At 45.8% G+C, this 27,767-nt stretch overlaps 2 protein-coding genes across 5 annotated transcripts in view; one reads left to right on the forward strand and one right to left on the reverse strand.

Moving 5' to 3' along the window:
• Mfsd13a (major facilitator superfamily domain containing 13A) overlaps nucleotides 1-10,685 on the forward strand; it is a 21,421-nt gene extending 10,736 nt beyond the window's left edge. For 3 of the 4 annotated variants that reach the window (XM_015494716.2, XM_015494717.2, XM_048807238.1), the window contains 8 exons: nucleotides 2,061-2,292; nucleotides 2,721-2,803; nucleotides 3,365-3,817; nucleotides 3,973-4,096; nucleotides 4,681-4,777; nucleotides 6,040-6,211; nucleotides 6,297-6,490; nucleotides 7,879-10,685. In XM_015494716.2, coding sequence (XP_015350202.1) covers nucleotides 2,125-2,292; nucleotides 2,721-2,803; nucleotides 3,365-3,817; nucleotides 3,973-4,096; nucleotides 4,681-4,777; nucleotides 6,040-6,211; nucleotides 6,297-6,490; nucleotides 7,879-8,141 — 1,554 coding nt within the window. In that variant the 5' untranslated portion in view covers nucleotides 2,061-2,124 and the 3' untranslated portion in view covers nucleotides 8,142-10,685. The remainder of the gene's footprint in view (nucleotides 1-2,060; nucleotides 2,293-2,720; nucleotides 2,804-3,364; nucleotides 3,818-3,972; nucleotides 4,097-4,680; nucleotides 4,778-6,039; nucleotides 6,212-6,296; nucleotides 6,491-7,878) is intronic. The other variant, XM_048807239.1, reaches the window with a different exon arrangement.
• On the reverse strand, nucleotides 10,077-27,707 carry Actr1a (actin related protein 1A). Its single transcript, XM_015494719.2, has 11 exons — nucleotides 27,554-27,707; nucleotides 19,686-19,750; nucleotides 18,187-18,262; nucleotides 17,298-17,423; nucleotides 16,116-16,240; nucleotides 14,314-14,530; nucleotides 13,607-13,699; nucleotides 12,909-13,083; nucleotides 12,748-12,809; nucleotides 11,928-11,968; nucleotides 10,077-11,765 (listed from the first exon to the last, which is right to left on the reverse strand). The coding sequence occupies exons 1-11, from the start codon at nucleotides 27,599-27,601 to the stop codon at nucleotides 11,663-11,665; spliced, it is 1,131 nt and encodes a 376-aa protein (XP_015350205.1). The 5' UTR covers nucleotides 27,602-27,707; the 3' UTR covers nucleotides 10,077-11,662.
• Nucleotides 27,708-27,767: the final 60 nt, after the last annotated feature.

Here is a 27,767-nt window from a genome sequence, read left to right on the forward strand (position 1 = left end):
TTTTTTTTTTTTTTTTTTTTTTGGTACTGGGGATTGAACTTGGGGGTACTTAACCACTGAGCCATATTCCAAGCCCTTTTAATTTTTTTTTATTTTGAGACAGGGTCTCACTAAGTTGCTTAGGGCCTCGCTGATTTGCTGAGGTTGGCTTTGAACTTGTGATTCTCCTGCCTTAGCTTCCAGAGTTGCTGGGATTACATCTTATCATTCTTATCACAGTGCAGACATGACACTGGGTTTCTTCCCTTCTCTCCAACAATGTACATGAGAACCTGATTTGGGAAGACAAATAGCAGAAAATGTTTTTATGTCAGACAGATCTGAGTGCAATATGTTACTTTTTTGCTGTGTGACATTGGTCAAGATACCATCTCTGAATTTGGGGTTGCTCTCCTATAAAATCATAATAATGCTATAAACTTTGTAGGTATTTATTTTTTTTATTTTTTTTTTTAGTTTTTGGCAGACACAACATTTTTGTTTGTATGTGGTGCTGAGGATCGAACCCGGGCCGCACGCATGCCAGGCGAGCACGCTACCGCTTGAGCCACATCCCCAGCCCACTTTGTAGGTATTTTGTAAAGATAATAATGACACTATCATCCAGGCAAGGTGGTGCATGCCTGTAATCCCAGTGGCCTGGGAGGCTGAGGCAGGAGGATCGCAAGTTCAAAGCCAGCCTCAGCAACAGTGAGACACTAAGCAACTCAATGAGACCCTGTCTCTAGATAAAAATACAAAATAAGGCTGGGGATGTGGCTCAGTGGTTGAGTGCCTCTGAGTTCAATCCTAATACCCTGCCTCCCGCAAAAAAAGCAACACCATCAACATCAACATTCATTATTGAGCGCTTTCTGTGAATCCTTAAATTCTTTTTTTTTTTTAAAGAGAGAGAGAGAATTTTTAATATTTATTATTTTTTTTTAGTTTTCGGCAGACACAACATCTGTGTTTGTATGTGGTGCTGAGGATCGAACCCGGGCTGCATGCATGCCAGGCGAGCGCGCTACCACTTGAGCCACATCCCCAGACCCAACCTTAAATTATTTTTTAAAAGCATTTTTAAATTTACTTTTTTAAAAATTAACCCTTACATTATTTTGCAAAGTGGGTATAATCATCCCTTTTCTCATTTTACAGAAAAAGAAACAAAAACTTGGATTAAGGGCTGGGACATAGCTCTGTTGATAGAGTGCTTGCCTCGCATGCACAAGGTCCTGGGTTCGATCCCCAACACCAAAAAATAAAAAACAAACCAAAAAAACCTTGGATTCCATTACAAGTTAACTTATCTGAGGATGCACTGTAAGTACATCATGTGCCCAAGTCCCAGGCGGTCACGTCCAGACCATTAAGGTTGCACAGTGTGGATGTAAAAAGATACTGAGCATCCAGCCCTAGCACACAGCCTACCCCAACACTTGTAGAGTGCCTGCCTTCTCTTCCCAGAGGCCTTATCAGTTTTGTTGAGTTACTTCCAGAGTAATGGTAACTTGGCATTGCTGTCCTCCATTGGTGATTCTCCATATTTGTTTTATGTATAAACTCTCTCCCACTGGAAATGAGTGTGTATGCATTTGGTACTAACAAAAAAGTGTGTGTGATTGAACCCCAGGGCCTTGCATGTGCTAGGCAAGTTCTCTACCATTTTTTTTTCCCCCTGAGACAGTGTCTCATTCAGTTCCCAGGCTGGCCTTGAACTTGCAATTTATTTATTTATTTATTTGGTATTGGCAAGTGAATCCAGGGGGCACTCAATCACCGAGCCACATCCCCAGGTCCTTTTTTTTTTTTTTTTCGTACTTGAGGGCACTCAACCACTGAGCTACATCNAATTTTTTTTTTTAGTTGTAGATGGACATAATACCTTTATTTTATTTGTTTATTTTTTTTAATGTGGTACTAGGAATCAAACACAGTGCCTCACCCATGCTGGGCAAGTGCTCTACCTCTGAGCCACAACCCCAGCCCTGAAAATGAGTTTTTAAAGGTCTTAGAGCACAGGGTTAGGAACAGAGTAATCTCTGATCATTGCTGCTAACTGGCTCTTTCTTTTCCAGGGACAAGAATGGGGAGAGACTGCTGGTAGCCATGAGCTCCTGGGGTTAAATCAGGCTGGTAGTCATGGGGCTGGGATGGCCCCAGGCCTGGTTATTGGGCCTGCCCACAGCTGTGGTCTATGGCTCCCTGGCCCTCTTCACCTCCATCCTGCACAATGTGTTCCTGCTCTACTATGTGGACACCTTTGTCTCAGTGTACAAGATCAACAAAGTAGCCTTCTGGGTTGGAGAGGTAGGGTCAGCACTGGGCAGTCAGCCTGGTGGGTGCATAGGCTGCTAGGTAGATGGCAGGTGCTGGGTCTCACCTATTCAGGGACATAAGGCAGGCCAGGTTGCCTACCAAGACTCAGCCAGAAAAGCTGGTGGAGGCTTTGATGACTTCTCAGTGGGGATTAGATTAGTTTCCTGGCTATTGTCATATATTCATTGTTCTTTACGTTCATGTACAGTACAATCACACATGCTAATTTGTCATCTGGTTATACTTACTAGCTGGGCCCTGGATGAGGCATTGATAAGTGAGTGGCTGGGAGTGTGGGTCTAAGCAGAGGAACTGACCGCAAGGTCTGCAGGCAGCACAGCTGGGGCCATCTTTGAGGGGTGGGGAGTTCTGCTAGAAGCTGCCTGGACCCCACTGTGCCCATCTCCTTTTGCCTGTAGACGGTGTTTCTCCTGTGGAACAGCCTCAACGACCCCCTCTTCGGCTGGCTAAGTGACCGCCAGTTTCTCAGCTCTCAGCCCTGGTTTGTATTTGGGGATGGCTCAAAGGAGCTTCAGTTCCCACCTGTCTCTTATACTGGAGGACCCCTGCCTGCATTCGGGGTGGGGAAAGAAAGGCCAGTTCAAGTGTTGGATGTGGATCCACTCCCTTCCCAGGGGCCAGGGCAGGCTCTGTCCAAGTTGAAAAATTGGCTTTGCCTAACCCCTGCCTTGCTTACCAGGGAAGAGACTGACCCCGGCTTGGCTTATGTGGCTTCTCAGAACCCTGCGCAACAAACACCCTATGCTGCTCCCATCAGATTCCCTTTCCTCCATGCTTGGGCTCATCACTGCCCCCAAGCCTGAGAAGTGGGTATCCCACTGCCCTTTGGCCATCAACTGACAGACTAGAGGGGGGCGGGTAGGGCAGAGGAAAGAGTGTGCCCACTGGTAAGCTGTGTTTCCTAAGTTGGAGACTGGAGACTGGGTGCATCCTGATGTGTACCCTACATTCAAGGCCTCTGTCCCTCCTCTGAGGCCTGGACGGGAACTGGGGCCAGCCAAGGCCAAAAGGGCATTTCCCAACACCCTCCTCTCCCTGGCAGGTCAGGTGCCAGGCTCTCCTCAAGGGCTGTGGTGCTGGCACGGGTACGGGCGCTGGGCAGACACGGGCCACTGCTGGCACTGTCCTTCCTGGCATTCTGGGTGCCTTGGGCCCCAGCTGGCCTACAGTTCTTGCTGTGCCTGTGCCTCTATGATGGCTTCCTGACACTCGTGGACCTTCACCATCATGCCTTGTTGGCCGACCTGGCACTCTCGGCCCACGACCGCACCCATCTCAGCTTCTACTGCTCCCTCTTCAGTGCAGCTGGCTCCCTCTCTGTCTTTGCCTCCTACGCCTTTTGGAACAAGGAGGACTTCTCCTCCTTCCGCGCCTTCTGCGTGGCACTGGCTGCTGGCTCTGGGCTGGGCTTTCTGGGGGCCACGCAACTACTGAGGCGGCGGGTTGAAGTGGCTGGAAAGGACCCTGGGTGCTCAACCCTGGCCATGGATGGTGGGTGAGTGGCCATCCCTGTTTCTCCAGGTACAAAATCTGATTTCAATGCTGGGATCCTAGGCTGATGCTGAGTCCTTTGGCTGATGGGTGGCTGCTCTAGGGTGGGAGCAGACTCTGGCCCAGCCCCAGCAGTTCTCAACTCCCCTCTGCCCATAGCCTGTATGGAGAGGAGCTGCTAGTGGGCAGTGAGGAAGTGGGCAGCATCACCTTGGGCCAATACCTCCGGCAGCTGGCACGCCACCAAAACTTCCTGTGGTTCGTGGGAATGGACCTGGTGCAGGTATTGGGAATGGTATCTTTCCCCCAGTGACTGGGCTATCTCACACTCTAGTGGACAGGTGCCTCAGGAGTTGGGCACTTAGGAGGCCTTGCTGGGCAATTTGGTGACAGGGACAAGGTTGGGATATTAAACCTGGGTCATAGCATTCTCTGAATGATTTCAGGTAGGTCTCAGCCTCTCTGGGTAGCCTTATCCTTACTTATAAAGTGAGGGATGAAAGATTGTCTCCTATTGGGACTCTGTTATAATCTTTTTAAAACACCAGGTGCCACTCCTAAAACCCATGTAGTGTACAAATTAGCCACATTTAGAAATCAATTTTTTTTAATGTCTTGAGACTTGTTTTACTAATGTGTTTTCAATTAAAAGAAAAACTTATTCCAATTACCATTTTATTATGTCTCTAACTTTTTGATAACCAACAGGAATGTGGCTTTAGATCTTTTTTCTGGCATGTTCCATGTTTAGGGACTTGGGGACAGAAGCCAGTTCTCTACTGCTCTGAGGACCAGGGGACATGTGCTTCCCCTATTGGCTTATGGCCCTGATGGGGTCACCCTCCTTACTGCCCTGTTGGCTTATAGGTGTTCCACTGCCACTTCAACAGCAACTTCTTCCCCCTCTTCCTGGAGCATCTGCTGTCAGACCACATCTCCCTCTCCACTGGCTCCTTCCTGTTGGGTGAGTGGGTGCCTCAGGCAGGCTAAAGGACAGAGGCTGTACCCAGAGCCCCTAGCCCAGCTGCAGGCGTGGTCTAGCTGAAGGCCAGGTGGCAGAGGGCGGGGATGAATCTGCCAGGGGATTGCACCTTGGGGCCAGCTCTGTTTTCCTGAGGTGGTGGGTTTCCGGGAGGGACTGATGCACAGGCTAATCCTCTTGGTGATGGTGCCACCCAGAGGCATTATGGTGCAGTGCAGTGGTTGCTTAGCAGTGAGGACTATATCTGGTAAGCCTGGGTGTGTCTTGACCATGTTCTCTCCCTGGGTGGTCTTCAGTATGTCATTTTTTGGGGTCTCCCTTTCTCACTTGTAAAGTAAGGAGAAAGCCTGGATGTGTGGGCTCCATATCCGTGGACTCAACCAACCACAGATTAAAAATATTCAGGAAAAAAAATCGCATCTGCATTAAACATATAGTCTTTTTTTCTTGTCATTAGCCCCTAAACAATATAGTTTATATCAATATGTATCAAATAGTATGACAATTTATATTTATATATTAAATAGTATGACAATTATTTATATGACATGTATATGGTATTAGGTATTATAAGTAATAGGAGATAATTTAAAGTGTGTATGTGGGATGTGACTAAATCAGATGCAAATACTATGTCATTTTATATAAAGGACTTAAACATCTATGGATTTTGTTTTCCCTGGGTGATCCTGGAATCAGTCTCCTGAGGATACCAAGGGACAACTCTTATTTACTTTAAAGGCTTGGGAAGATTAGATATAAACATGTGGTGTGGTGATACACACTTATAATCCCAGCTACTCCAGAGACTGACGCAGCAGGATCACAAGTTCAAAGCCAGCCTGGTCAAGTTAGCCAGACCTTGTCTCAAAATAAAATTTCAAAGGGCCGGGAAAGCCAGGCATGTTTGCATGTCTGTAATTCAGGCAACTCTGGAGGCTGAGACAGAAGGATTGCAAGTTCAAAGCTAGCCTCAGCAACTTAGTGAGACCATGTCTCAAAATTTTTATAAAGGATTGTAAATATAGCTCAGCATCCTTGGATTCAATCCCCAGTGCCAAAAAAAAAAAAAAAAAAAAAAAAANAAAAAGAAAAATTAAAAAGTGTGTGACACTCTTAGCACAGAGCCCAGCACATTGTTAGTGTGCAATTGATGCAAAGTCTGATTCTTAGAGTTACAATGTCAATCACTGCTGAGGCTATGGCAGTGCCCCTGACAAGGCAAGGCCCTCTTCCTTCCCCAGGTGTCTCCTATGTCGCTCCCCATCTCAACAACCTCTACTTCCTGCCCCTGTGTCAGCGCTGGGGCGTCTACGCAGTAGTGCGGGGTCTCTTTCTGCTCAAGCTGGGCCTTAGCCTGCTCATGCTGGTGGCTGGCCCAGACCATCCTGGCCTGCTCTGCTTCTTCATCGCCAGGTATGCTTCTGCTCGCACTCATCCCCGCCCCCACCCCCACCCCTTTATCCCACCTTTCACCCTTGCCTACTCCCTCTGCTGGCAGCAACCGTGTTTTCACTGAGGGCACCTGCAAGCTGTTGACCCTGGTGGTCACTGACCTGGTGGATGAGGACCTGGTGCTGAACCATCGTAAACAGGCGGCCTCAGCGCTTCTCTTTGGCATGGTTGCCCTGGTGACCAAACCAGGCCAGACCTTTGCCCCACTGCTGGGCACCTGGCTGCTCTGCTTCTATACAGGTGAGGCTCCATGGGTACAGCTTACCCGGAACACCACCTGACAATCTTGTCTCTGGGTCCAGTGAGGAAGAGAAAATGGCCACTTGCTAGGCCCAGGCTATCCTGGGCTGCTAACCAGGATAGCCTTTCCCACACAGGTAGAGGAACTTGGTCTCAGATTCATTTATTCTTTCATTAATTTGTTCATCCATTCAGTGAGTATAGAACACCTACTCTGTGTGCTGGGGAGATCACAATGAGTAACAGACAAGGTCTTTGTTATCACAGATCTTATACTCTAATTGGGAGCAGGGTGTTGGCAATAACAAACAAGAATGTATCAAATAATGGTGAGTGTCTGGTAAAATAGATGGGGAAAGATGAGACCCTGTGGCTGAGAAGCCGCTAAATATGGCTATACAAGGCCTCTCCTTGAACTGACCCTCAGGATGTGAACTGAATGGCAAGGTTTGGTCAAGAAAAGGTCTCAGTGAATAATAGGCAGAGGGGATGGCAAATGTGCAATTGATGCAAACTCTGATTCTGAGAGTTACAATGTGTATCAGGAGATTTGGAGAGAACTTTGTACAGGGTTTGGATTTTATTTGTTGCACAGGGAAGATATTGGGAGAGTTACAAGCTGTGCAGTGACATGGTCTGATTTTGTTTGTTTGTTTATTTATTTATTTTGCGGTACTATGGATTGAACTCAGGACCTCTCATGCCCAGGAAAGTATTCTACCACTGAGCTATACCTCCCAGCTTTTTAATTTTTTGTGGTGCTTGAGGTTGAATCCATGGCCTTGTGCATATAAAGGCAAACACTCCACCAACTGAGCTTTATCCCTAGCCCCTCCCAGCTCTTTTTAAAAATTCCTATTTTGAGACAGGGTCTCACTAAGCTGCCTAGGCTAGCCTTGAACTTGTGATCCTCCTGCCCCCCCCTCCCCGCCCCACCTGCCAGTAGCTGGGAATCCAGGAATGGATCACCATGCCTGCTCTGATGGATGTTTTGGAAAGTTCACTGTGGCTATTTTATGGGAGGACAGATTGGATCATAGGGAAGCCAGAGTGGGAATAGCAGGAGGATAATTGGAAGACTGTGACAGAGGCAATGGAGTGTTTGAGCCAGTGTGGTGGCAGGCGGGATGCATTTTGGAGTTGGAGGAGACAAAGACTGGGTATTGGAGAGTGATGAAGTTAACTAAGGAATTGAGGCAGGCTGCAGGATTTGGCCTGAATTATTGGGTAGATGGTGGTGTCATTCACAAAAAGGGAAGATTGGGAGGAGCAGGTTTAGGGGAGGCATCAAGAGTTGTGGTTTGGGACACATGACATTTGAAATGTCACTCCATGGACTTTGGAAAGGAACTGGCTGACCATATACTTTCTATGCTCTCTTGTCCTAGGTCATGATCTTTTCCAACAGCCTCCAATGACCCCTGTTGGGAGTGCCCAGCCCTGGCCAGAGCCACCAGCTCCAGCCCCAGCACAGGCCCCCACGCTCCGCCAGGGCTGCTTCTACCTGCTGGTGCTGGTACCTATCACTTGTGCACTGCTGCAGCTCTTCACCTGGTCCCAGTTCACACTGCACGGGAGGCGCCTGCACATGGTCAAGGCCCAGCGCCAGAATTTGGCACAGGTCCAAACCCTGGACATTAAGACAGTGTGAGAGGTGCAGTAAGGCTACCCTGTTGAGGACACTGCCCCAGTCAGGGAGCAGGAGCCACTTTTGCCAGTGTCCTGCTAGTGCACCTTCTTTGGGTGCAGCATAGAGGAGATGGCAGATGGGAGCTCCTGGAACTTAGCTAGGAATGTCATTGAAGTCTTTTCCTCCCTAGCTGCCTGGCTCAGTTTGAGCAAGGGCTGGGCTGTATGTGCTCAGAGACATGGTTCCTCTGTGGGGCAGGAGGAAAGAGGACCAGAAGGGATGGGACTACATGTGGTGACTGCCACGGGGCATGGAGGCCCATCCTACTGTCAGCTAGGGCTGGCTGCTCTAGCGGGCTTGAGAACCACTTTTGATAACACAACTGCTCCCTTTTGCCTAGTCAAGGGAAGCCTACTCTAAGTGCCACTTGCCACTGCCTCCTAGTGTTTTTTTTTCAGAGGGTTCTTCTTTAGCTGTTTGAAGTAGCATGTTCCTTCTGCTGCAGGACTCTCCCATCAATACACCTCTGGAGAAGCTCATTTTGTTACAGATTGATTAAAGCCAGTCATTCCTACTCCTTAGGTCCATGTAAGAGAGAGGGAGAGGGAGAGGGAGGGAAAGAGAGCTGGGTTGGTGGGAATGGGAGTGGGAATCCTATTCCTCACTCAACAGGTAAAACACCCGAAGAGGATTTTCCTAAATAAAAGGTGGCTATCTGCATCAGACTTGCTGGGGTGCAGGGACAAGAATGCAGATTGCTGGTTTCATGGGTACTGGAGGCCAAAGTGACTTTCAGGCCTGGAGTCGGCCATCCCAGTGTATTTCCCAGGCACTGCTGCTAGACATGGTCATCAAACAGGAGTCTCTATTGGGTCAGAGGTTCTCAGCCTGGGGACTACCTGGGCTTCAAAAAGTATCAAATTCTGACTTATTAGGGCTTGAATATGACCTGAGTAGTAGTAAGATTTCAAAAACCTCTGTAGATGATTTTTCTTGTGACTGGGATTGAAAACCATTGTTCTGGGCCAGCATGTTTCAGCCTTGGCACTAGAGATACTAGGGCAATTTGCATTGCATGTTACCATCCTTGGCTTCTACTTACCAGATGCCAATAGCAACCTCCCAGTTGTGACAACCAAACATGTCTCCAGATAGCAAGTTGTGTCCTAGGGGCAAAACTGACTCCAACTGGGACTCATTGCTTAAGGCCAGAGATTTTGAGGATCTGCTCAGGGATCAAAAGGTAGGCTCTAGGGCTGTATTGCTTAGGAATACACCCCAGCTAATAAATGGGAGAACTTTGGGAAGTTGCTTCATGGATCATAAAAACACATATACTTTGTAGGGTTATTGGGAAGATTAAATGGCTAAGCACCTGACAATTTTCCTGCCAGGTATGGGTTCAAATGGGAAAAAAATGATTAATCAGAATATCTGAGTGTGGGCCACGATAAGCTCCCAGACTTTACATGAAAGTTTGGAAAACCTCTGACTTCAGGGGTGTCAAGAGCTACTCATCATTTATATAGCTACTCCATCATTTATAATAGAGCCTCACCCATGGCTTTGGTGTGCACACAGGAGTTAGACCCTTGGTTTTTAAACTAAGGCTTTGGTGTGAACATCCTTTTTTCTTTTTTGGTACTGGAGATTGAACTCAGAGGTACTTTACCACTGGGCTACAACCCCAGTCCTTTTTATTTTTTGAGGGTCTGACTAAGTTGCTAAGGCTGGCCTTCAACTTGTGATCTTCCCACCCGAGCCTCCTGGGTTGTTGGGATCACAGGCAGCTGAACATTGTTTTCATCTACCTGACAGGCTGAGGGTTCGGCTGCAGTCTGTCCATATTCAGTTATGCCTGCTAGAGGACAGACTAGGCCTGGTCACTGCCTCAGATTCAGAGACTGCAGCTTCTCCCTCTTCCCACCCAACACTGGCCACAGATGAGAGGCCCAGTTGACATGTGTATTGGAACAACTTTATTTAAGTACACTGGGCCCCACCAGGCAATGTGGTTTGTGCGAGGCTGTGCGAGGGACGGGCTTGGGCTAAGAGAAGGGGGGGGTGAGCTGGTTAAGCACACTGCAGTCCGTGGGTTGCCACATCGCTTTCACACACCTGCTTTGGCCCACATCTGGCAGGGGCCTTTGGTCACAGGATGGCGTAGGGATGAATACTGCCTGGAATCTAGGACTAGGTTGGGACTTGGTGTCACAGGTGAGGGTCCCAGTGAAGACAGGCTCCCCCAGCTTTGTACCATCTGGGTTGAAGGCCTTTGGGCCACTACTAAGGGCCAGGCCTGAGCCCTCCTGGCACTCTGGTCTGGCCCTTTCCTTCCCTCCCTTCCCAAATAGGTCCAAAGATGAGAACAGCACATGATCAACCCAGAGGGGGCATTCCTGCCCTTCAACCTAGTCCCCCTGCTCAGCTAGAGTGCAAAAGGCAACTTGGTTAACTGCAGCTTTCCCCAGTCTCAGGGGGACTGTGTCCCCAATGCCCCTCCCTTGCAAGGGGCCTCTGCTGAAGAGTGATTCTATCTCGTTTCAGGGTGGTGAGCAAGTGCAGGAGGGAGGAAAAAAAAAGGGCTGGTGGGGGGAGTGTAGCCTTCAATCCCAAAGGGTCCTGAGGCCTATGGATACTGTCAGTTCACCATCAGTAGGGAGTGGTGAGGCCCTGGATGCTACACTAAACCTAGGTGCTGTAAACATTAGTGTGAGCAGGGTGACTAGTAGGCAGGAAGCAGTGAGCCCCCCTCCCCAGTCCCCTTATTGAACAAACACTTCAATAAATAAAATTGTTAAGATGGCATTGAAACAAGGATGGATGAGAAGCGAGTAATAGGACCAGAGCCAACAGGCTCCTTAAACTCTCCCAAGACCCTCTGGATGGAACTGGAGCTTGAAGCATTAACTCTGCAGCCAATCAGAGCTGGTCTCTTCAAGTGTCCAGTGTGGTCTTGGTGTACAGGTGGACATGAGGGCTCCCTGCTCTCTCCTTACCCTAGTCTCTATAACCATAATGGAGAGCTTCTCAGCCTCCCAAACCCAAACCTCAACAAAACGAGAGGGACCTAGCCCCAGTCCCAGTCCTCAGTCCATGATCAAGAGGCACCGATAGCAGAATGAGGAGCTAGGGAAGGCAGCAGCTGCTTTGGACCTCAGGGCACCCTGGAGGTGGTGGTAGGGTGGGACCAGCCCAGCCTAGGCAGGGCAGCAGCAAGATCTCCCTCTGGTGGCAACCAGGGTCCCACACAGCCAAGCAAAGGCCCAGCTGAGAAAGGAAGTGGGGCCTCTGCCAGCGCTCTTCCCTGTCAGGGGCCAGTTAGTGGTCAACCCCAGGCCTCAGGCCATCACCATCGTGGGTAGTTCATCGTTCTTTCCGGGCCCAGGGATCCCTGGGCCACATGGCCCTGGCATACGCGCATACACTCGTACCCACACACACTCACACACACAGGCAGTTCCTCGCAAACACTCCGACTCAAGAAAGCGAGTTTTAAAGTGGAGTTAACTTCAGAGAGAGGTGAAGATGATGTCTCAACATTAGAAGGTTTTCCTGTGGATGGATCGGGCACCATCTTCCTCATATTCCTTCTTGGAGACCCACATCTTCTTAAAGGTGTCCAGGGAGGCAAGGATAGAGCCCCTGAAGTGGAGGGAATCCAGAGGAACAGTGTGAGACACTGAATTCATGGAGCCAGCTAGTACCCCTGGGGCCAAAAGAGATGAGGCCACCCTTTCAAGGATGGGAGTGAGAGTTAATGCTTTTGCTTCCTGTTCCACTCTTATTTCCAGAAAAGCTACTCACCCAATCCATGTAGAGTACAGTCTCTCCTGAGGGGCAGATATCTGCAAAGGTGGGTGGAAAGAGAAATCTGAGACATCAATACCTCTACCTCCCTTCTACCACTTGTCTCCCCATAGAGGGTAGTGGATGTAATCCATGTAACAGGCTTTAAGCTTGGCTCCTGCTGGACTCTTGGTCTCTCTGGAGAGTACTGTGGCTAGCCTGATACTCAATGGGGAAGCAGGAACTACACTCTTTCATTTAGGGTCCCTCCTCAGCAGGCGGTTAACTCCCCTTAGCAGCAGGCGGTTAACTCCCCTTAGCAGTCACTTAAGATGTTGGACTGTGTTACAGGGGAGCCTCCTGGGCAGGAGGTAAGTCAATCTATCAATTTCACTTTCTCTTTAAAAAAAAATTTTTTTTTTTTTTTGTAGTTGTAGATGGACAGCATGCCTTTATTTTATTTATCTTTATGTGGTGCTAAGGATCGAACCCAGTGCCTTACACGTGCTAGGAAAGTGCTCTGCCACTAAGTTATAGCCCCAGCCCAATATCACTTTCTCTTAAGGACTACTTGTGGGGTCTTTAGCACAGTAGTACCCTGCCACATCTGGGTACTGAACTCCTTTTGAGTGATGAATGAGAATGGGTTCTTCCCTCTAGCAGACCTAGACCTCAGGGTCACTGTGTAAGCTGGGAGCCACCTGGCACTGCTTGTGGAGCCCTGGCAGCCCGAAAACCAGCCCGAAACCGAAAAGGGCCCAAGGGAGATCACACCATGTGGCACTCCAGGTCCTTGGAGCCCCAGTTCTACCCAGCCCAACCCCCACCACATTCCTACCCTGATCTTCACGTCTTTTGGAGCCAGTTTCTTTACTTCACTCAGTAGCCTGTCACCAAAACCTGAATGGGCAGAAAAAGAGACTCAGGTAAAAAATTATTGGGTTGTCTGAGCCCAGCAGGATCAGGATGCTTCTTGGGGACCCAAGAGCAAAGACCAACCTTTAAACAGTGTGGAGCCTCCAGAGAGGACAATGTTGGAGAAAAGTGTGCGCCGCAGGTCCATGTCAGACTTCTGAATGGCAAATACCAGGACCTCATGGATGCCCTCGCTCTCCTCACCAATCAAGTCCGGTCTGAACAGCAGTTCAGGAGCCCGGAATCGGGAAGGACCAATCTGCAGAGTGAAGGGCCAACTTAAGAGGTTGGGGCTGGGACCCAAGTTCTTTGAGAGTGTGAATGGAAGAGATGCAGGCTGCCCATCTCTTAGTAAAGCTAGGAATGCCAGGATCAAGACAGACCCTATATGTAAAGGGCCTCAAATAGAGCTCTTGGGAAAACAGAGGAGGAGCTCCTACATTTACTCAATCTCGGGCATTTTTGAGCTCAGAGATTTCATTCATTCACTCATAGAAATTTATTCCTAACAATGGGAGTTCCAGGGAGCAGCAAGTCACCTTATACTGTGTCCAGGACACAGACACCATACTACTTCCCAATCAATCCCGACCTAGGAAAAGCTCCCTGGAGTGTCCTCCTCTCCATACAGAGGGACAAAGTCCATACTTCTACTCTGTAGGACACAGAAAGCTGATCATGCTGCCTGTGAGTTCCATGTTCTAGGCCCTCGTGAGGAGTTCTGTTTGGGCCCAGAGCTTTTGTGGGTCTTAGGAGAAAGAGGAACGAGGTCTGGTCACTACCTCAATGGTGCTGCCATCTGGCAGGTAGTACTGAGCCTTCTCCGTCTCTAGCGTCTCATCCTTCTGGGGGTTTATGGACAGGTAGCAGGCTCTCTGCAGAACCAAGCACAGTAGTCAGGATGACAGGGAACCTGGAGCACACAAAGTCCCAGTTCCCAGGGGAGTGATGTGCTACTGAAGAATCTGGCCATCCACAGTAATTGCCCTAACAGTCCTAAGAGCTGCTACCCAGAAGCAGGAGCAGGGAGGTCTCTATCAGCTGGTGGTACTTAGGGTATAAAGTCTTCCCTTCCCCTAGCTTCCTGAAGAGCAAGGTTGAAACCTTGGCTCTCTGGTTCCTGGGTCTGAGACAATAATCTAAAATCAGCCCAAGCCCAGACATCTTTCTCCTTCTATTAGTCATGTGGTTCTGGGTCCCTATGGGCTTCCCTAGGGCCGGAGGTGCCAGGAGGGTTCTGTGTACTTAAAGTGCATTCTGGCTTCTCCAAAAAGGACCTATGAAGTATGTAGGGAAGGGGCACCTGTGCATCTGGCTTAAGGAAAGAGCTCCCTCTCCTCCACAAGATGGCAGTATTCAGAAAAGTGAATTTGTCAGTGACAGGGGCCCAAGTGATCACACAGCTGCCAGGAGGCCTGGTTGGGAACAGAGCCTAACCCAGGACCCCAAGTAGGAGCTTCATCCCTCTTCACTCATGGGCAGCACTCACTTCTTTTATGGCTTTGACAATCTCAAACTCGGAGGATGAGTGGAAATCATAGCCCTCCTTACGCAGGTAGAGGCGAAGGAAGCGAGAGACGTCTCGTCCAGCGATATCGATGCGCATGATTGAGTGAGGCATGGCGAAGCCCTCATAAATGGGCACAGCATGGGTGACACCATCCCCAGAATCCAGCACGACCCCTGTGGTCCTGCCCGTGGCATAACTGAAGCAAAAGGGGCAAACCATCATTGATCCCTGCTTTCTCATGCTGGAAAACCCACTTCTTTTAGAGTTCAGTGTCAGCTAAACTAAAGTTTGGGCCTTTCTCCTGGGCCTTTAGAATGGGTGGAATACTAGGGAAGCCTTGACATACCTGAATGAAGGAAGGAGCTGAGCTTCTCCAAGCTCCCTCCCCAACTCCCTGAAGAGCAGTGTGAGGAGACAGTCTGGTCTTCAACTGCTCCAGAGACCCAGTCTAAGGGGTGGTTTTAATTTACTAGATAAAGAGGAAAAATCTTAAATGCCTACAGGGGCCAGGAGGAAAAGTATATGAGTAAAGGAAAATAAGTATGTTTTCTCATTTCTTCTTCTTTTTTTTTTATACCAGGGATTGAACCCAGGCATGTTTTACCACTGAGCCTCAGCCCCAGCCCTTTTTATTTTTCAGTTTGAGGCAGGGTTTAGGGCTTCACTAAGTTGCTGAGGTGGTTCTTCAACTTGAGATCCTCCTACCTCAGCCTCCTGAGTCACTGGGATTACAGGCATACACCACTGCACCCAGTTCTGTTTTGTATTAGAACTATTTTTTTTTTCTTCGCATGATTTTGGTCTATCTTAACTTCTCTCTTTCGGTAGAGATAGGGTTCAGATACACAGCAATGAACACTTCTTCAGTATTGGAAGGACAATAGGGAATGAAGTGGGCTGTGGTTAAGTCAGCTTGTAACCCTACTTGCTACGGCAGATGCTCCCAGCTCCAGCTGATTTTTGCCCTATGGGAATGCAGGCCAGCATCATCAGATCTTCCAATTTCTTCAGAGAAGTCAAAACTCTGGATCTTGAGATCCTGTTTTTTTTTTTTTTTACCAAGAATTAAACTCAGTACTGCTGAGCTACGTTCCAGCCCTTTTTATTTATTTTTTTAGTTCAGGTAGGGTCTCACTAAGTTGCTAAGGGCCTCACTAGGTTGCTGGCTTTGAACTTGTGATCCTCCAGACCCAGCCTCCTGAGTCACTGGGATTACAGGTGTGGACCACTTTGCCTATCAGAAATCTGTTTTTAAATGGTGGCTGACAATGTTTTAAATTCTCTGTGCAAGCTGCCAGCCTATCATCTCTTCAGTAGGCAGAGACAGGTGTGAGGTAGGATGAGAGTGTAATAGGAATTATGGAGTGTAAGAACAGAGACCAAGGTGGTGTTTCAATCGAGACTGTATCAGCAGCCTAGCAGAACACCGAACACATAGCACTAATAAATACTTGACCACATTAAGGGGCTTTTGGGAAGGGCTATAGCAGTGTGTGTCCTTCTGAGAGGGCAGAGGAGAGCCTTGGGTGGCAAACCCACCGAGAGTTCTGGGACTGGGATACAGTCTCAACACCAGCCATCTTTTTTCTTTTTATTTCAACTGAGAAGGCTCAATGTCCAATTTCAGCAAATCTCGTCCTTTCCCACTATTTTCAGCCCTTCCCAGGGGTGAGTGGGGCTCAAGTGACTCTGCACCAAGCTAAAGGAGAGGCAGCCTTGATTGGGCCAAAGGACTGCTTTCTCCCTTAGAGGCCAGGCTAGCCAGCCAGGCTGCTACTCACAGGCTAAGCACGGCTTGCATGGAGATGAAAAGAGCTGGCACATTGAAGGTCTCGAAGAAAACTTCAGCAGCTCGTTCTCGGTTTTTCCGTGGGTTTAAAGGTGCCTCAGTCAGGAGCACAGGATGCTGGTGAAAAGAAACCCAGGAGGTAATCAGTGGGAGGTCAAGCTTCCATTCTCATGAGTACTTTGGGAGAAGCCCCTGTCTAGATGGTTTGAGAGCCTAGCCTCCCTTCAAAAATAGGCAAACCGAGCCTGTCAGCAAGTCCTGCCTAAGTTGATCTCTCAACTTTTCCAATTTTTGACCCCCTCTAAAGTCTCATTTTGTCCTCACTCTTCAAGATTCTTCCATAGGTCCTTGTATCTACAGTATATCTCATATTATCAAGAATAAGATTTTGTTGGGGATGTGGCTCAAGCGGTAGCGCGCTCGCCTGGCATGTGTGTGGCCCGGGTTCGATCCTCAGCACCACATACAAACAAAGATGTTGTGTCCACCGAAAACTAAAAAAATAAATAAATAAATATTAAAATTCTAAAAAAAAAAAAAAAAAGATTTTGTTATTAAATTCTGAATTGCTAGGATAAAAATAATAGTTAAACATTCTTCCCCTATAAACTAAATATATCCTTCTTTACATCCTCGAATTGAGAGTTACTTCTTTGGAAGTTAATGATCCCAGGACAGGTTCTGGATTCTGAAAGATGACACCCAATTCTACCACTTTCTTTACTGGGTGATTTTCTTTTTTGGTACCTGGGATTGAACTTAGGGCACTTAACCATAGAGCCACATCCCAGCCTTTTTTTGTATTTTATTTTGAGACAGGGTCTCATTGAGTTGCTTAGAGCCTTTCTAAGTTGCTGAGGCTGGCTTTGAACTCGTGATCCTCCTGTCTCAGCCTCCCGAACCATTGGGATTACAGGTGTGCACCTGCACCTGGCTTCACTGGGTGATCTTGAAAATATTACTCGGCTTTCTCGAACTTCTGTTCTCTTGTTTGTAAAATAAATATAATACTACCTATAACTTATAGGAATAGTATGAAGATTAAATCTGAATATATCTGAAAAGCTCGTGGCCTGGTGCTCTTCGCAGTGATCATCATCCTCATCATCTCTGGGTTAGGGGTTCTGTCAAATTTGTATACTGCATGGGGGTGCCCTGTACACAGGACCCTCACCTCCTCTGAGAAAGTCTGCAGCTGGTCCTTAGAATAAACATATTGCCAGATGCGCTCCATGTCATTCCAGTCCTTGACAATGCCATGTTCCATGGGGTAGCGGATTGACAGCAGCCCTCGGTGCTCCTGTGGGCAAAGGGCAGGACTTATAGCAGCAGTCAGGCTCTGCCCAGGACCCTGCTCTCCTAAGCCAGAGCTGTGCAACTTCCATCACTTCCAAAGGAGCCCAGCTTCCTGAGCTCCCATTCTCAAGAACTCACCCAAGCTAATTGGGAGCAGGCACCCAATCTCCAAGTCCTTAGACTGTATGCTACACAGGCAGCTGTACAACAGAGGGCTTCTGAATTTCAATGGGCCCTCAGGTACTCTAGGGCAAGGGATAGGAGGCACCTTCCTCATTGCCTGGTTCCAGGACATGATCTTCTGGCTCCCACCCATCACCTCAGCTCTTGAAGCCAAAATTGGCAACAATGATTCTGTTGTTCTGCTTACTAGATGCTGCCCGAGGGGCTCTGCCAAAACTGTGTTAATTAACTCATCCCTGGGGTATGCCAGACAGGATCTTCCCACTGAATCCCCTGTGCCCAAAAAATAACCAAGCTAGTCAATTTGATCACTGGTAAGGCAGTAAAGAAAAGCCAAAGCCCTGTTTTCTGGATTGTTTATATGTTTCTCAAAGTGGGGTTCCAGATATTATTCTTCAAGACCAGACACTACTCCCGGGACAAAGAAACTGCCTAGGCCTAGAATGAAAGGATCAAAAAGAAGATTCCAAGAGAAAATTATTCCTTTACTTGTGGCTGTGTCCAACAACTGGGACACTTCCCATGGGATAAATAATGAAAGTCTTTTGCTGCCTTGGGGCTTCTTTTGTGGGGCTGGGAATTACCTCAGCTTTGGGGCCAATGAAGATATCACCTTCTAGGGCTCCTGCCATGACACGAACATGCTTGGGTCTTCCCACACTAGAAAAGACAGCAGAACACAAGAAAGACATACATAGAGATGAATACAGATACCTAAATTCTACTGTGCTTATCTTCAAGGCATGAAAGTACCGTTGATTTTGATTTCTTTCTTTTTATTTTTCTGTATTTTCTATAATTTCTACAAAGAACATTGTATTATTTTAAGTTATTTATATATTATTTCATATTTTTATTGTTTATATTATTTCATAAATTATTAAAACAAATTTTAGAGGTTTCAATACCTTTAGTTCTTCTCTTTCCCCAATGTGTGCAGACCAAGAGAAATAAGGAAGCAACAATTTATAAATTAACGGTTAACTCAGAAAATTTAGGGGCTGGTCAGGCACAGTGGTGTACACCTGTAATCCCACCTAGTTGGGAGGCTGAGGCAGGCAATCACAAGTTTGAGGCCAGCCTAGGCAAAATAGTGAAACCCTGCCTCAAAATGAAATAAAAAGAGCTTGGGCTGGGGTTGTGGTAGAGTGCTTGCCTAGCACGCGAGAGGCACTGGGTTCGATCTACAGCATTACATTAAAAAATAAATTTAAAAAAAAAATATATTAATTGTAAAAAAAAAAAAAAAAAAGGGCTGGGAATATAAATATAGCTCAGTGTCCTTGGGTTTAATCCCTAGTACCATAAAAAGAAAAAAAGTTCAGGAATTGGGGTGTAGCTCAGTGGTAGAGTATTTGCCTAGTGTGGGCGAGGCCCTGGGTTTGATCCCTGGCATCAGACACATACACTAAAAAAAAAAAAAAAAGTTTTGACTCCTTAGCTCCCTTCCCAGGACTTCTACTAAGTGAGACTGTGATATGTGATGATGGCACTCAGAGGCACAATCTTTTTTTTTCTAGTTAGAGCCCTTCCCCAGGCCTCCATGCCATCTCCTGCCTGCAGTCTGAATCTCAGGAGGCAACCTCTGAGAAACATTCTCATTCAGATGGCAGGTATGGTTTAATGTTACATCCCATCCTGGGCAACAAATTTTAAAGGGGGCATTTTAGCTTGTTGTGATGGCATGAACCTTAATCCCAGCAACACAGGAGGCTGAGGAAGGAGGATCTCTTGAGCCTAGGAATTCAAATTGAGCAACATAACAAAAACTCCATCAAGGGGAAAAAAAAAAGAGGGGCTCTATAAAGATGAAATCATCAATCAATGAGTTACCAATGATAGAATTTATAGCAACAGATAAAATCATATTTCAAAAAAGAGGCCTCTTTCCTGTGCCCATCAAATTGTACTAGGTAGCAAACTATTTGCTTACTCCAAATTCAACTCCTATCCCTTGATTGCTATTGTTTTGAGCACCAGGGCTGAACTGATAGTGTTCCTCTTCCTAAAAGACAGGAGGGCTGACCCCATGACAAAGTTGATGAGACTCCCAGAGTCCTGACAGAGTAATGGAATGACTTACTAGTTTGGAAAGCAGTATTTGGGGATTTGATCACCAGCAAAACCAGCTTTAATCACACCGGATCCCTTAGGAGAAAGAAGAAAGAGAAGTCAGAATGATCATTAAACCAAGAGGAGATATGCATTATATGGTTTCATTTAGAAAAAAGAGAGAGAGAGAGAGAGAGAGAGAGAGAGAGAGAGAGAGACCTTATATTTGAATTTAATATATACATCTGCATATGCCTAGAAAAGGTGAATCCACACCCAGCAAGGGACAAGAGATTGGAAGGAGTGATGTGCAAAACTTCCACTGCACACCCCTATTGTTTGATTTTTCTGTAGTGCAAGTCTTTTCTACATACTTTGGGAACTGAAAAGAATATTACATACAGTTTTTTTTTTTTGAAAATGTAAAACTTTTAATAGCACATTGAGTATATTCAATGGAAAAAGCAGATTCATTGGTAAATGATAAAATTATGAAATATCCTTCTCTTTTTTTCTTTTTCTTTTCTTTTTTTTTTCCTTCTCTTGATACATTTAGCATTTGCATTTTTTCTTCTCTAATACACCCTGCCACCTTTCCCCTGTACATTTCTATTACTTTCCCCATCTGTTCCATGGACAGATTCCTTCCTCCCTCCTCAGTAATATAGAAACTTCACCCCCAGGCAAATTATGATGTTGTATTTGTCGATTTTCTAGATATATATTGGCATGATACATACAGTTTTTGAATATACTTTGGGAACTGAAAAGAATATTAATAAATGAAAGAAAAAGACAGAAAACTAAGAAGAGACAAGTGCCTAGAAGCACCAAAGCAGCTGGTTCAGGAACAAAACTGAGGTGAAAAGCATGTGATTCTTTCCAGCACAGGATGCTTAACACCCCACTTCCGTTCAGGCCCATACTCTCCCTGTCTCCCTGACCTCAGAACCCATCCCACCATGAGCATCATCATACTTGCAGCTGACTCCACATTGTTTAAACACGGTGCTTATGGGTATTTTGTTATTATTTTATTATTTAGGGAAGCCCTAAAGCCTTGTCTGAAAATAGGAGATGAGGTCCACAATCCTGCTATTCCAAAATGTTGTACTCTTGGGTGTTGTGCTGTATTGTATTGTCACATATGTTTGGTGGGGTGTCCAGAAAAAAATCCAAGTTTTTCAAGCAACATCTCTATACCTTCCAGGGCCCAACCAATGTAAACATTGACTCTAGACACAGATACCAACCCCTCTGCAAGACAGATGTTGAGACCGGATATTCCTTGCAGATGCGCCCTGTTCTTTCTTAACTCTTCTATTACTATACCTGAAACCCTCACCTTTTATCGTTTGCAGCTGCATGCACAACAGCAGCAAGGCCTTGTAGCTTAGGCAACTTTTATATTAAGCACTTTTGACTATTTTCTATCAAAAATAGTGAAAGTGATTCTTCCAGAACCCACACAGCAGACAGTAAACACATCAGGAAATGTTAAATAGCCAATATTATCTTTGCACAAAGGCTCCCAACAACACACGTGGATTCCTCCTTGTCTCTGATTCCTGCTCCTGTCTACAGGGGCAGGGGAATGAGACTGGCCATCCAGGTATCTGCCTCTGACAAGAAAAATAGGGGTGAGTATAGTGAGAGCTGGTAGAAGGCCAGGGAAAGTGGTATGTGGGGAGAATAAGATCAACCAGTTTTCTGAGGAAACAGGAACCTCTGCTGGCATAAGAGAGAGAAAACAGGAGACAATGTGCAAACTCAGTGGCCTGGGCAGTAAGCAAGGAGCCTGGAAATGTGCAGCTATAAACTGAGCTGAAAGATGGAGAAGGAGGGGGAACTTTCCTATTTCAAACTCCAGGGCTCTGAGACTGTGGTAGGATAGGCAGGAACAACACTGTGCAAGAGGACCCTGGGAATTTGTTAGTTCAAGCTTCCGATGATTGCTCACTGCCTTCACCTGGGTGTGGTGACATCGAACTGGATCTCCAGGCAGGGATTGAAAAAAATAAGAGAAATAAAAATGAGACCTATTTCAGACCTGAATTGTGTGTGTGTGTGTGTGTGTGTGGGGGGGGTGTACTAGAGATTGAACCCAGGATCCAGGGAGCACTCTACCATTGACCTATATCCCCAACCCTTTTAATTTGTTGCCCAGACTGGCTTCAAACTTGCAATCCTCTTGCCTTGGCCTCCTGAGTGTCTGGGATTACAGACACATGCCACCCTGTCCAGCCAGAACTTGGACATTTTTAAAAGACAATTGTCGGTGGAGTTGATTATTTTCTTCTCACGATCTTGCAGCAAATCACTATTACATTACCTAAACCATGAAGTAGCAAGCATCTCTTTCTGCTTTCTATAAAGGGTTTAAGGTTTCCATTTTTGTCTTTCCCTAGTCTAAGTTCCTTGAGATCAGAGATTCACAGATGGGCAGTATGGTCATTTGCTGGGTACTCAACAGATGCTGGCTGACTAAAGTTAAAATCAAGTGCAAATGATTGGCAGAGGAGAGCTACAATAGGGAACCTGAATGGCAGCTGGATGCCAGCAGCAGCCCCAGGCAGAGGTGTTACAGAAAAGGCAAAAGCTGTGCTGGGAATGATGTACAGGGAAGAACCAGACTCAACTTGTCCCAGTGGCCTCCAGTGGGCATGCCAGGCCAGTAGTTGGGTGAAGGATCAGTGGGGAGGGGAGGCGGCTCAGCTGCTTAGTTCTGCTCAAGCCACAGAGCAAAGGCATAGAAAATGGTCATATCCATTTCTTTTCTTTTCTTTCTTTCTTTTTTTTTTTTTGGTACCAGGGATTGAACCCAGGAGTGCTTAACTTCTGAGTCATATCCCCAGCCCTTTTCAGTATTTTATTAGAGACAGGGTCTCGCTTAGTTGCTGAGACTGTGTTTGAACTCTCCAATCCTCCTTCCTCATCAGCCTCTCGAATGGCTGAGATTACAGGCATGTGCCACTGCGCCGGGCAACATCCATTTCTTTAACAGGAACCGTGTACCTGGCAAATGAGCTGCTACTTTCTTTGTTATTCAGTTTGGCAAAGCCAAGTGAACAAATGCCTTGTAGAGGCTTCTTGAAAAAGTAGTCTCGTTAACTATTTGATGTATAAGGACTCAAGTCTGTTGCCAGTCACCACTGTTCTCCTTAGTGTGTAGGCAAACAAAGAACTCCCTCAGAATGGCTCTTAGAGTACCTGCTGGCTGTAGACGATGTGGCTTGGGTGAACTTTATACTAAGAACTTGATGATCTGGGAAAGAGACTTGTTAACTCTCATTTTATGTGTGAGAAAAGGATGCTGGGAGAGGTGGGGCCACAGATTCTAGGACACAAATTGTTAACTAGTGGTTCATTTTGGCCCAAGACATATTTTGTTGATCCATAAAAATAAAAATATATACTATTATATATATGTACATACACACACATACACACACACACAATATATATATATATTTTTTTCTTTTTTAACAAATTTACTGCTGGGTTCCTATAATCCCAGAGACTGAGGAGGCTGAAGCAGGAGGACCACAAGTTCAAGGCCAACCTGGGCAACTTAGTGAGACCCTGTCTTAAAAAAAAAAAAAAGAAAGTATCAACGAGGGAAGGGTGGTAGAAATGTAGTTGAAAAGACTGGCCAAGAGTAGATAACTTTTTTTTTTTTTTTTTGGCACTAGGGACTGAACCCAGGAACATTTGACCATCAAATCACATCCCCAGCCTTTCTTTTATATTTTATTTAGAAACAGGGTTTTGCTAAATTGCTTAGGGCCTTGCTAAGTTGCTGAGGCTGGCTTTGAACTTGCAATCCTCCTGCCTCAGCCTCTGGTAGTACAGGCATGTGCCACCACCCAGGCAAGAAATAGATAACTTACAGCTGGGTGACAGATCTGTGGATGATCATTATACTATTCTGTCTCCTTTTTGAATGTTTGAATTTTGCTGTAATAAAAAGAACTTACAAAATGATAGCCCTTAAGTATAATTTCAAAACACAAATACTAAATGTGTACATATGCACAATATACAAAATATATGTCCATAAAGTCATAGATAAAAGGAACAAATTGATTTTACAATGATGGTTGCTTCTGGAACAGAAAGACAGGCTGGGATTGGGGAGTGGTACAAAGAGGCTTCGATTTTACCTAAAATGTTTTATTTCCTAAAAACAATTCTGAAGTAAATATAGCAAAATGTCAACATTTATTAAAATGGTGGTAGATACTTGCTACATGGGTGCTTGCTACACATATCTGAACTTTTCTATATATATAAAGTATTCCATTTTTTTAAAAAGGGGGAACTGAAGCAGGACAATATCCAAAAAAGCAAAACAGTAGGTGGAGAATACTGTGCCTGCATTTAGGCCCACACAGTCACAGTCTTTTTTAATATGTTTATTTTGTTTGTTTATTTTTATGTGGTGCTGAGGATCGAACCCAGTGCCTCACAAGTGCGAGGCAAGCGCTCTGCCACTGAGCCACAACCCCAGCCCATGTCACAGTTTTAAGACTGATAAAAATGTTGATCCATTTTAGGACAGAACTATAACCTCTGAAATCTTAGCAAATTTTTGAGTTTTAAAATAAATGTATTAGCTAACCAAAGTGGCATGGCAGCTGTTTTTCTCTTATATGATTGTCTATGACATCTTCAGAAATGAATTTTTTATATTTAGTTTTTAAAAATAATTATCACTTTAGCATTTTTATTAAAGCACCCACCATCCTCTAGTCTGCCATTTTCTTCATTAAATTCTGATGAAATGGTCTGATGTCAGAGTAGAAATGAAAGGAGTGGTCACAACTGTCTTAAGACTGGGAAAGGCTGTGAACCAATAATGGGGTTCTTCACTCTTTTCCTTGCTTTTTTTGTCTTCCTTCCCTTTAATTACTTTCTTAGCCCAAAAATAAAATTCGAAAATGTTAAGCTAGGGAGTTGTTAAATCTACTAATGACACGTTATTCTCATTCTATAAAGTTAGCTCAAATATTTCAAATGATTTTTCCTATCTTTCATCTTAAAAAGACAAGTCAATTCTTTAAATCTTGAAACGAAAGATGCACCACTGCTTTGGTAGATTTCAAATATAAAGTCATGGGGGATTGGTTCCAGGACTCCCTCTCCCAGACACCTGAACCCTTAAATAGATGCTCAAGTCACTTATATAAAATGGCACAAGGGGCTGGCATGCTTGTGTACACTTGTAATCCCATGAATTTGGGAGGCTGAGGAAGTAGGATTGTAAATTCAAGTCCAGCTTGGCAACTTGGCAAGACCCAACCCCAAACAACAAACAAACAAACAAATAAATAAATACTTTGAATAATTTTAGATCATTATTATTTTGGTACCAGGGATTAAACTCAGAGGCACTAGACCACTGAGCCACATCCCCAGCCCTATTTTGTATTATTTAGAGACAGGGTCTCACTGAAGCTGCTGGCTTTGAACTCTGCCTCAGCCTCTTGAGCTGCTGGGATTACATGCATGCATCACAGTGCCTGGCTAGATTATTTATAATACCTAATTATATGTGTGAATACTGTTAGGTATTTGTTTAGGGGATAATAACAAGACTTTAAAAGTCTTTAAAAGTACTTCTGTACTTGTTTGGTACAGGTGCAATTTAAAATATATATTACTACTTTATTTTATTTATTTATTTATTTTTTTGTGGTGCAGAGGATTGAACCCAGTGCCTCATATATGCTAGGCAAGTGCTCTACCACTGAGCCACAACCCCACCCCCTAAAAAGAAATATTTTTGATCTACTGTTGGTGAATACAAGCATTTGGAACCTATGGATCTGGAGGGTCAATTGTACTATCAAGAAAGTGAAAGATGAATATAAGAGGCATTAGCTTCAGTAACATTAAGGAAAATGGCTGGAGATGGAACTCCTGACCAACAATTCAAGAAGCAAAGGAACTAATGGGATGGGCAGACTACTCCTTTTGATATTACTAATGACAACAGAAAATTGATAATTTCTGTATATTTTTCTTTCTATAACTATGAAAAGGTTAGATAAAGGACGCAAAGACTAGCTAAAGGCAGAAACAGTAGTTTCCTCTGAAAATAAATACCAAGAACAAGGAGTCCTATTCAACCCTCTACAGTTGAATAACTAACCAGGGGAAACCCCTCATTCTTTCTTTACTTAGGAACATCTTTGTTACTATGATAGAGACATTCAGTCATTCATCTAGTCCCCCATCAAACCAATGAAAAGTCTTCATTGAGGATGTTGTGGTGCCAGGCTGTAGGTACTGTATGTATAAAGTGGGTGGGTAAAGGGAGACTAATAAAAAATAAAGCAATATCACCTCTTCCCATAAAGTCTTAACAGTCTAGTGAGGAAGACAACAATAATAACAACAAAAAATCCTGTAAAAAATTAGATGTTTCATGAAGTTCAACTTTGTCTTTTTAAAGGCAAAAGTCATACCCTTGAAGAAAAGCTAACAAGAAATAAAGCATCTTTCCTTGGAAAAAGTGAGCAACTTGGAACCAGATCTCAGTCTGAGTCTTGGCTCCTCAATTCCTACACCAGGTGGTTCGGATAATCTCTCAAAGACTTACATCCCTGTGTAGACCGAAACTAGGGAAAGTAATTGCCATCTACCTACCAGAGCTAAGCTTAAACAAGATTATGCAAAAGATACATGTTATATGCCCAAGAGCCCAAGGGCTGGACCAACATAGTGAATCTGATAAGAATCAGCCTAGGATGCAAGGAACACCAGTTTGCCTCAAAGTAAGGACCTAGAAGAGGAGTGGAAAGGTAACACCACTCTAGGTAGTATCAAATTTTTGAATGAAACACAGAAATGGAAGATAACTGTCCCTCTACCCTTTAAATAAAACCAGTATTTAGGTTCTTTACATTTATCATTATTGATGCGCTGCATGGGTGGTGCTAGCAATGAGAATGACGAATAAAGCACTGGATTTAGGACATCTCTACTGTGACCTTGGGCTCACTTCTAGCTTCAGTTTTCTCATCTGTGAAATGAGGATGAAACTTCCTTCTTAATTATCTACCCAGTTTTTGTGAGGATCCAACTCGAATGCAGGTGAAAGCCTCCTGGAAGCGGCAAAGCGCCTGGCAAACACTAAGTATTATGTTTGATAATTTCTCCATCCTAGTAACTAGGCATTCTGAAGACGAAAGCATCTCCTCGCTTGCTTTGTCATTCTCCTTTCTCCTCGACCTTTATTAACTACCATTTATAATTACAGAAATAACTGAAATCCTATGGTCGTTTGGGGCACCAGATTCTAGGGCTCCACCCAGATACAGCCCACCACACCAACCCACCCTCCGCCACCCAAGGAAACTTAGACCTTCTACACCCGCAGGCGGGCCCTAGCCCCACCACCCGAATCCCCGAAGCCAATCCCCACAGCCCTAGTGCAGCGCTCCGCCCCTTAGAGAGGTGGAAACACTATGGCCGCTGCAAGAAGGACAAGCGCGCGAGCCAATAACTACAGCGCGCTGCCCTCATCCGGCAAGGCCCAGAGGCGGGAATCATCGGCCAAGATAGACAACCAGAGCAGCCAATAGAGTGATCGAAATCTGTGACTGGGCGGGCTCCAGGAGCTCACAGAGCTGTTAAGGCCCCTCGAGTCAAGGGTCCAAGGACCCCGCTCAGACTACAGCTTTTCCCTTTATTCACTCCAAAGTTCTCCATCCCACGGTTTCTGGCCGGTCCCCCAGCCTGCAGAGTCAGAGAGGGCGGAGGCGGCGGCAGCTGAACCCGCCTGACAGGCCAGGCCAGTGACAAAGAGCCGGCGGCCCAGTCTGAAATCCGGGAAGCGATCCTTTCGGGAAGCAGACCACGAGTCCCTTTAGAAATAGCAAAGACGCAACTCACGTTGTCGATCACAACAGGCTGGTTGGCGATCACATCGTAGGACTCCATGGCAGAGGAATCTCTCCTTCCGAGGAAGGAACTGCCAGCCGGGTCAGCCGCTAACGCCAGAGACACGCATGCGCAGTCTAGCCGCCGGTACAAGGCGTTCAGGGAGCGGCCCGACCTCGCCTTCAAAGCACTACAATCCCCAGCATGCCTCGTACTAGGGTTAGCG

The sequence above is a fragment of the Marmota marmota genome, unplaced genomic scaffold (genome assembly GCF_001458135.2).
Source record: "Marmota marmota marmota unplaced genomic scaffold, marMar, whole genome shotgun sequence".
Taxonomy (NCBI): domain Eukaryota; kingdom Metazoa; phylum Chordata; class Mammalia; order Rodentia; family Sciuridae; genus Marmota; species Marmota marmota.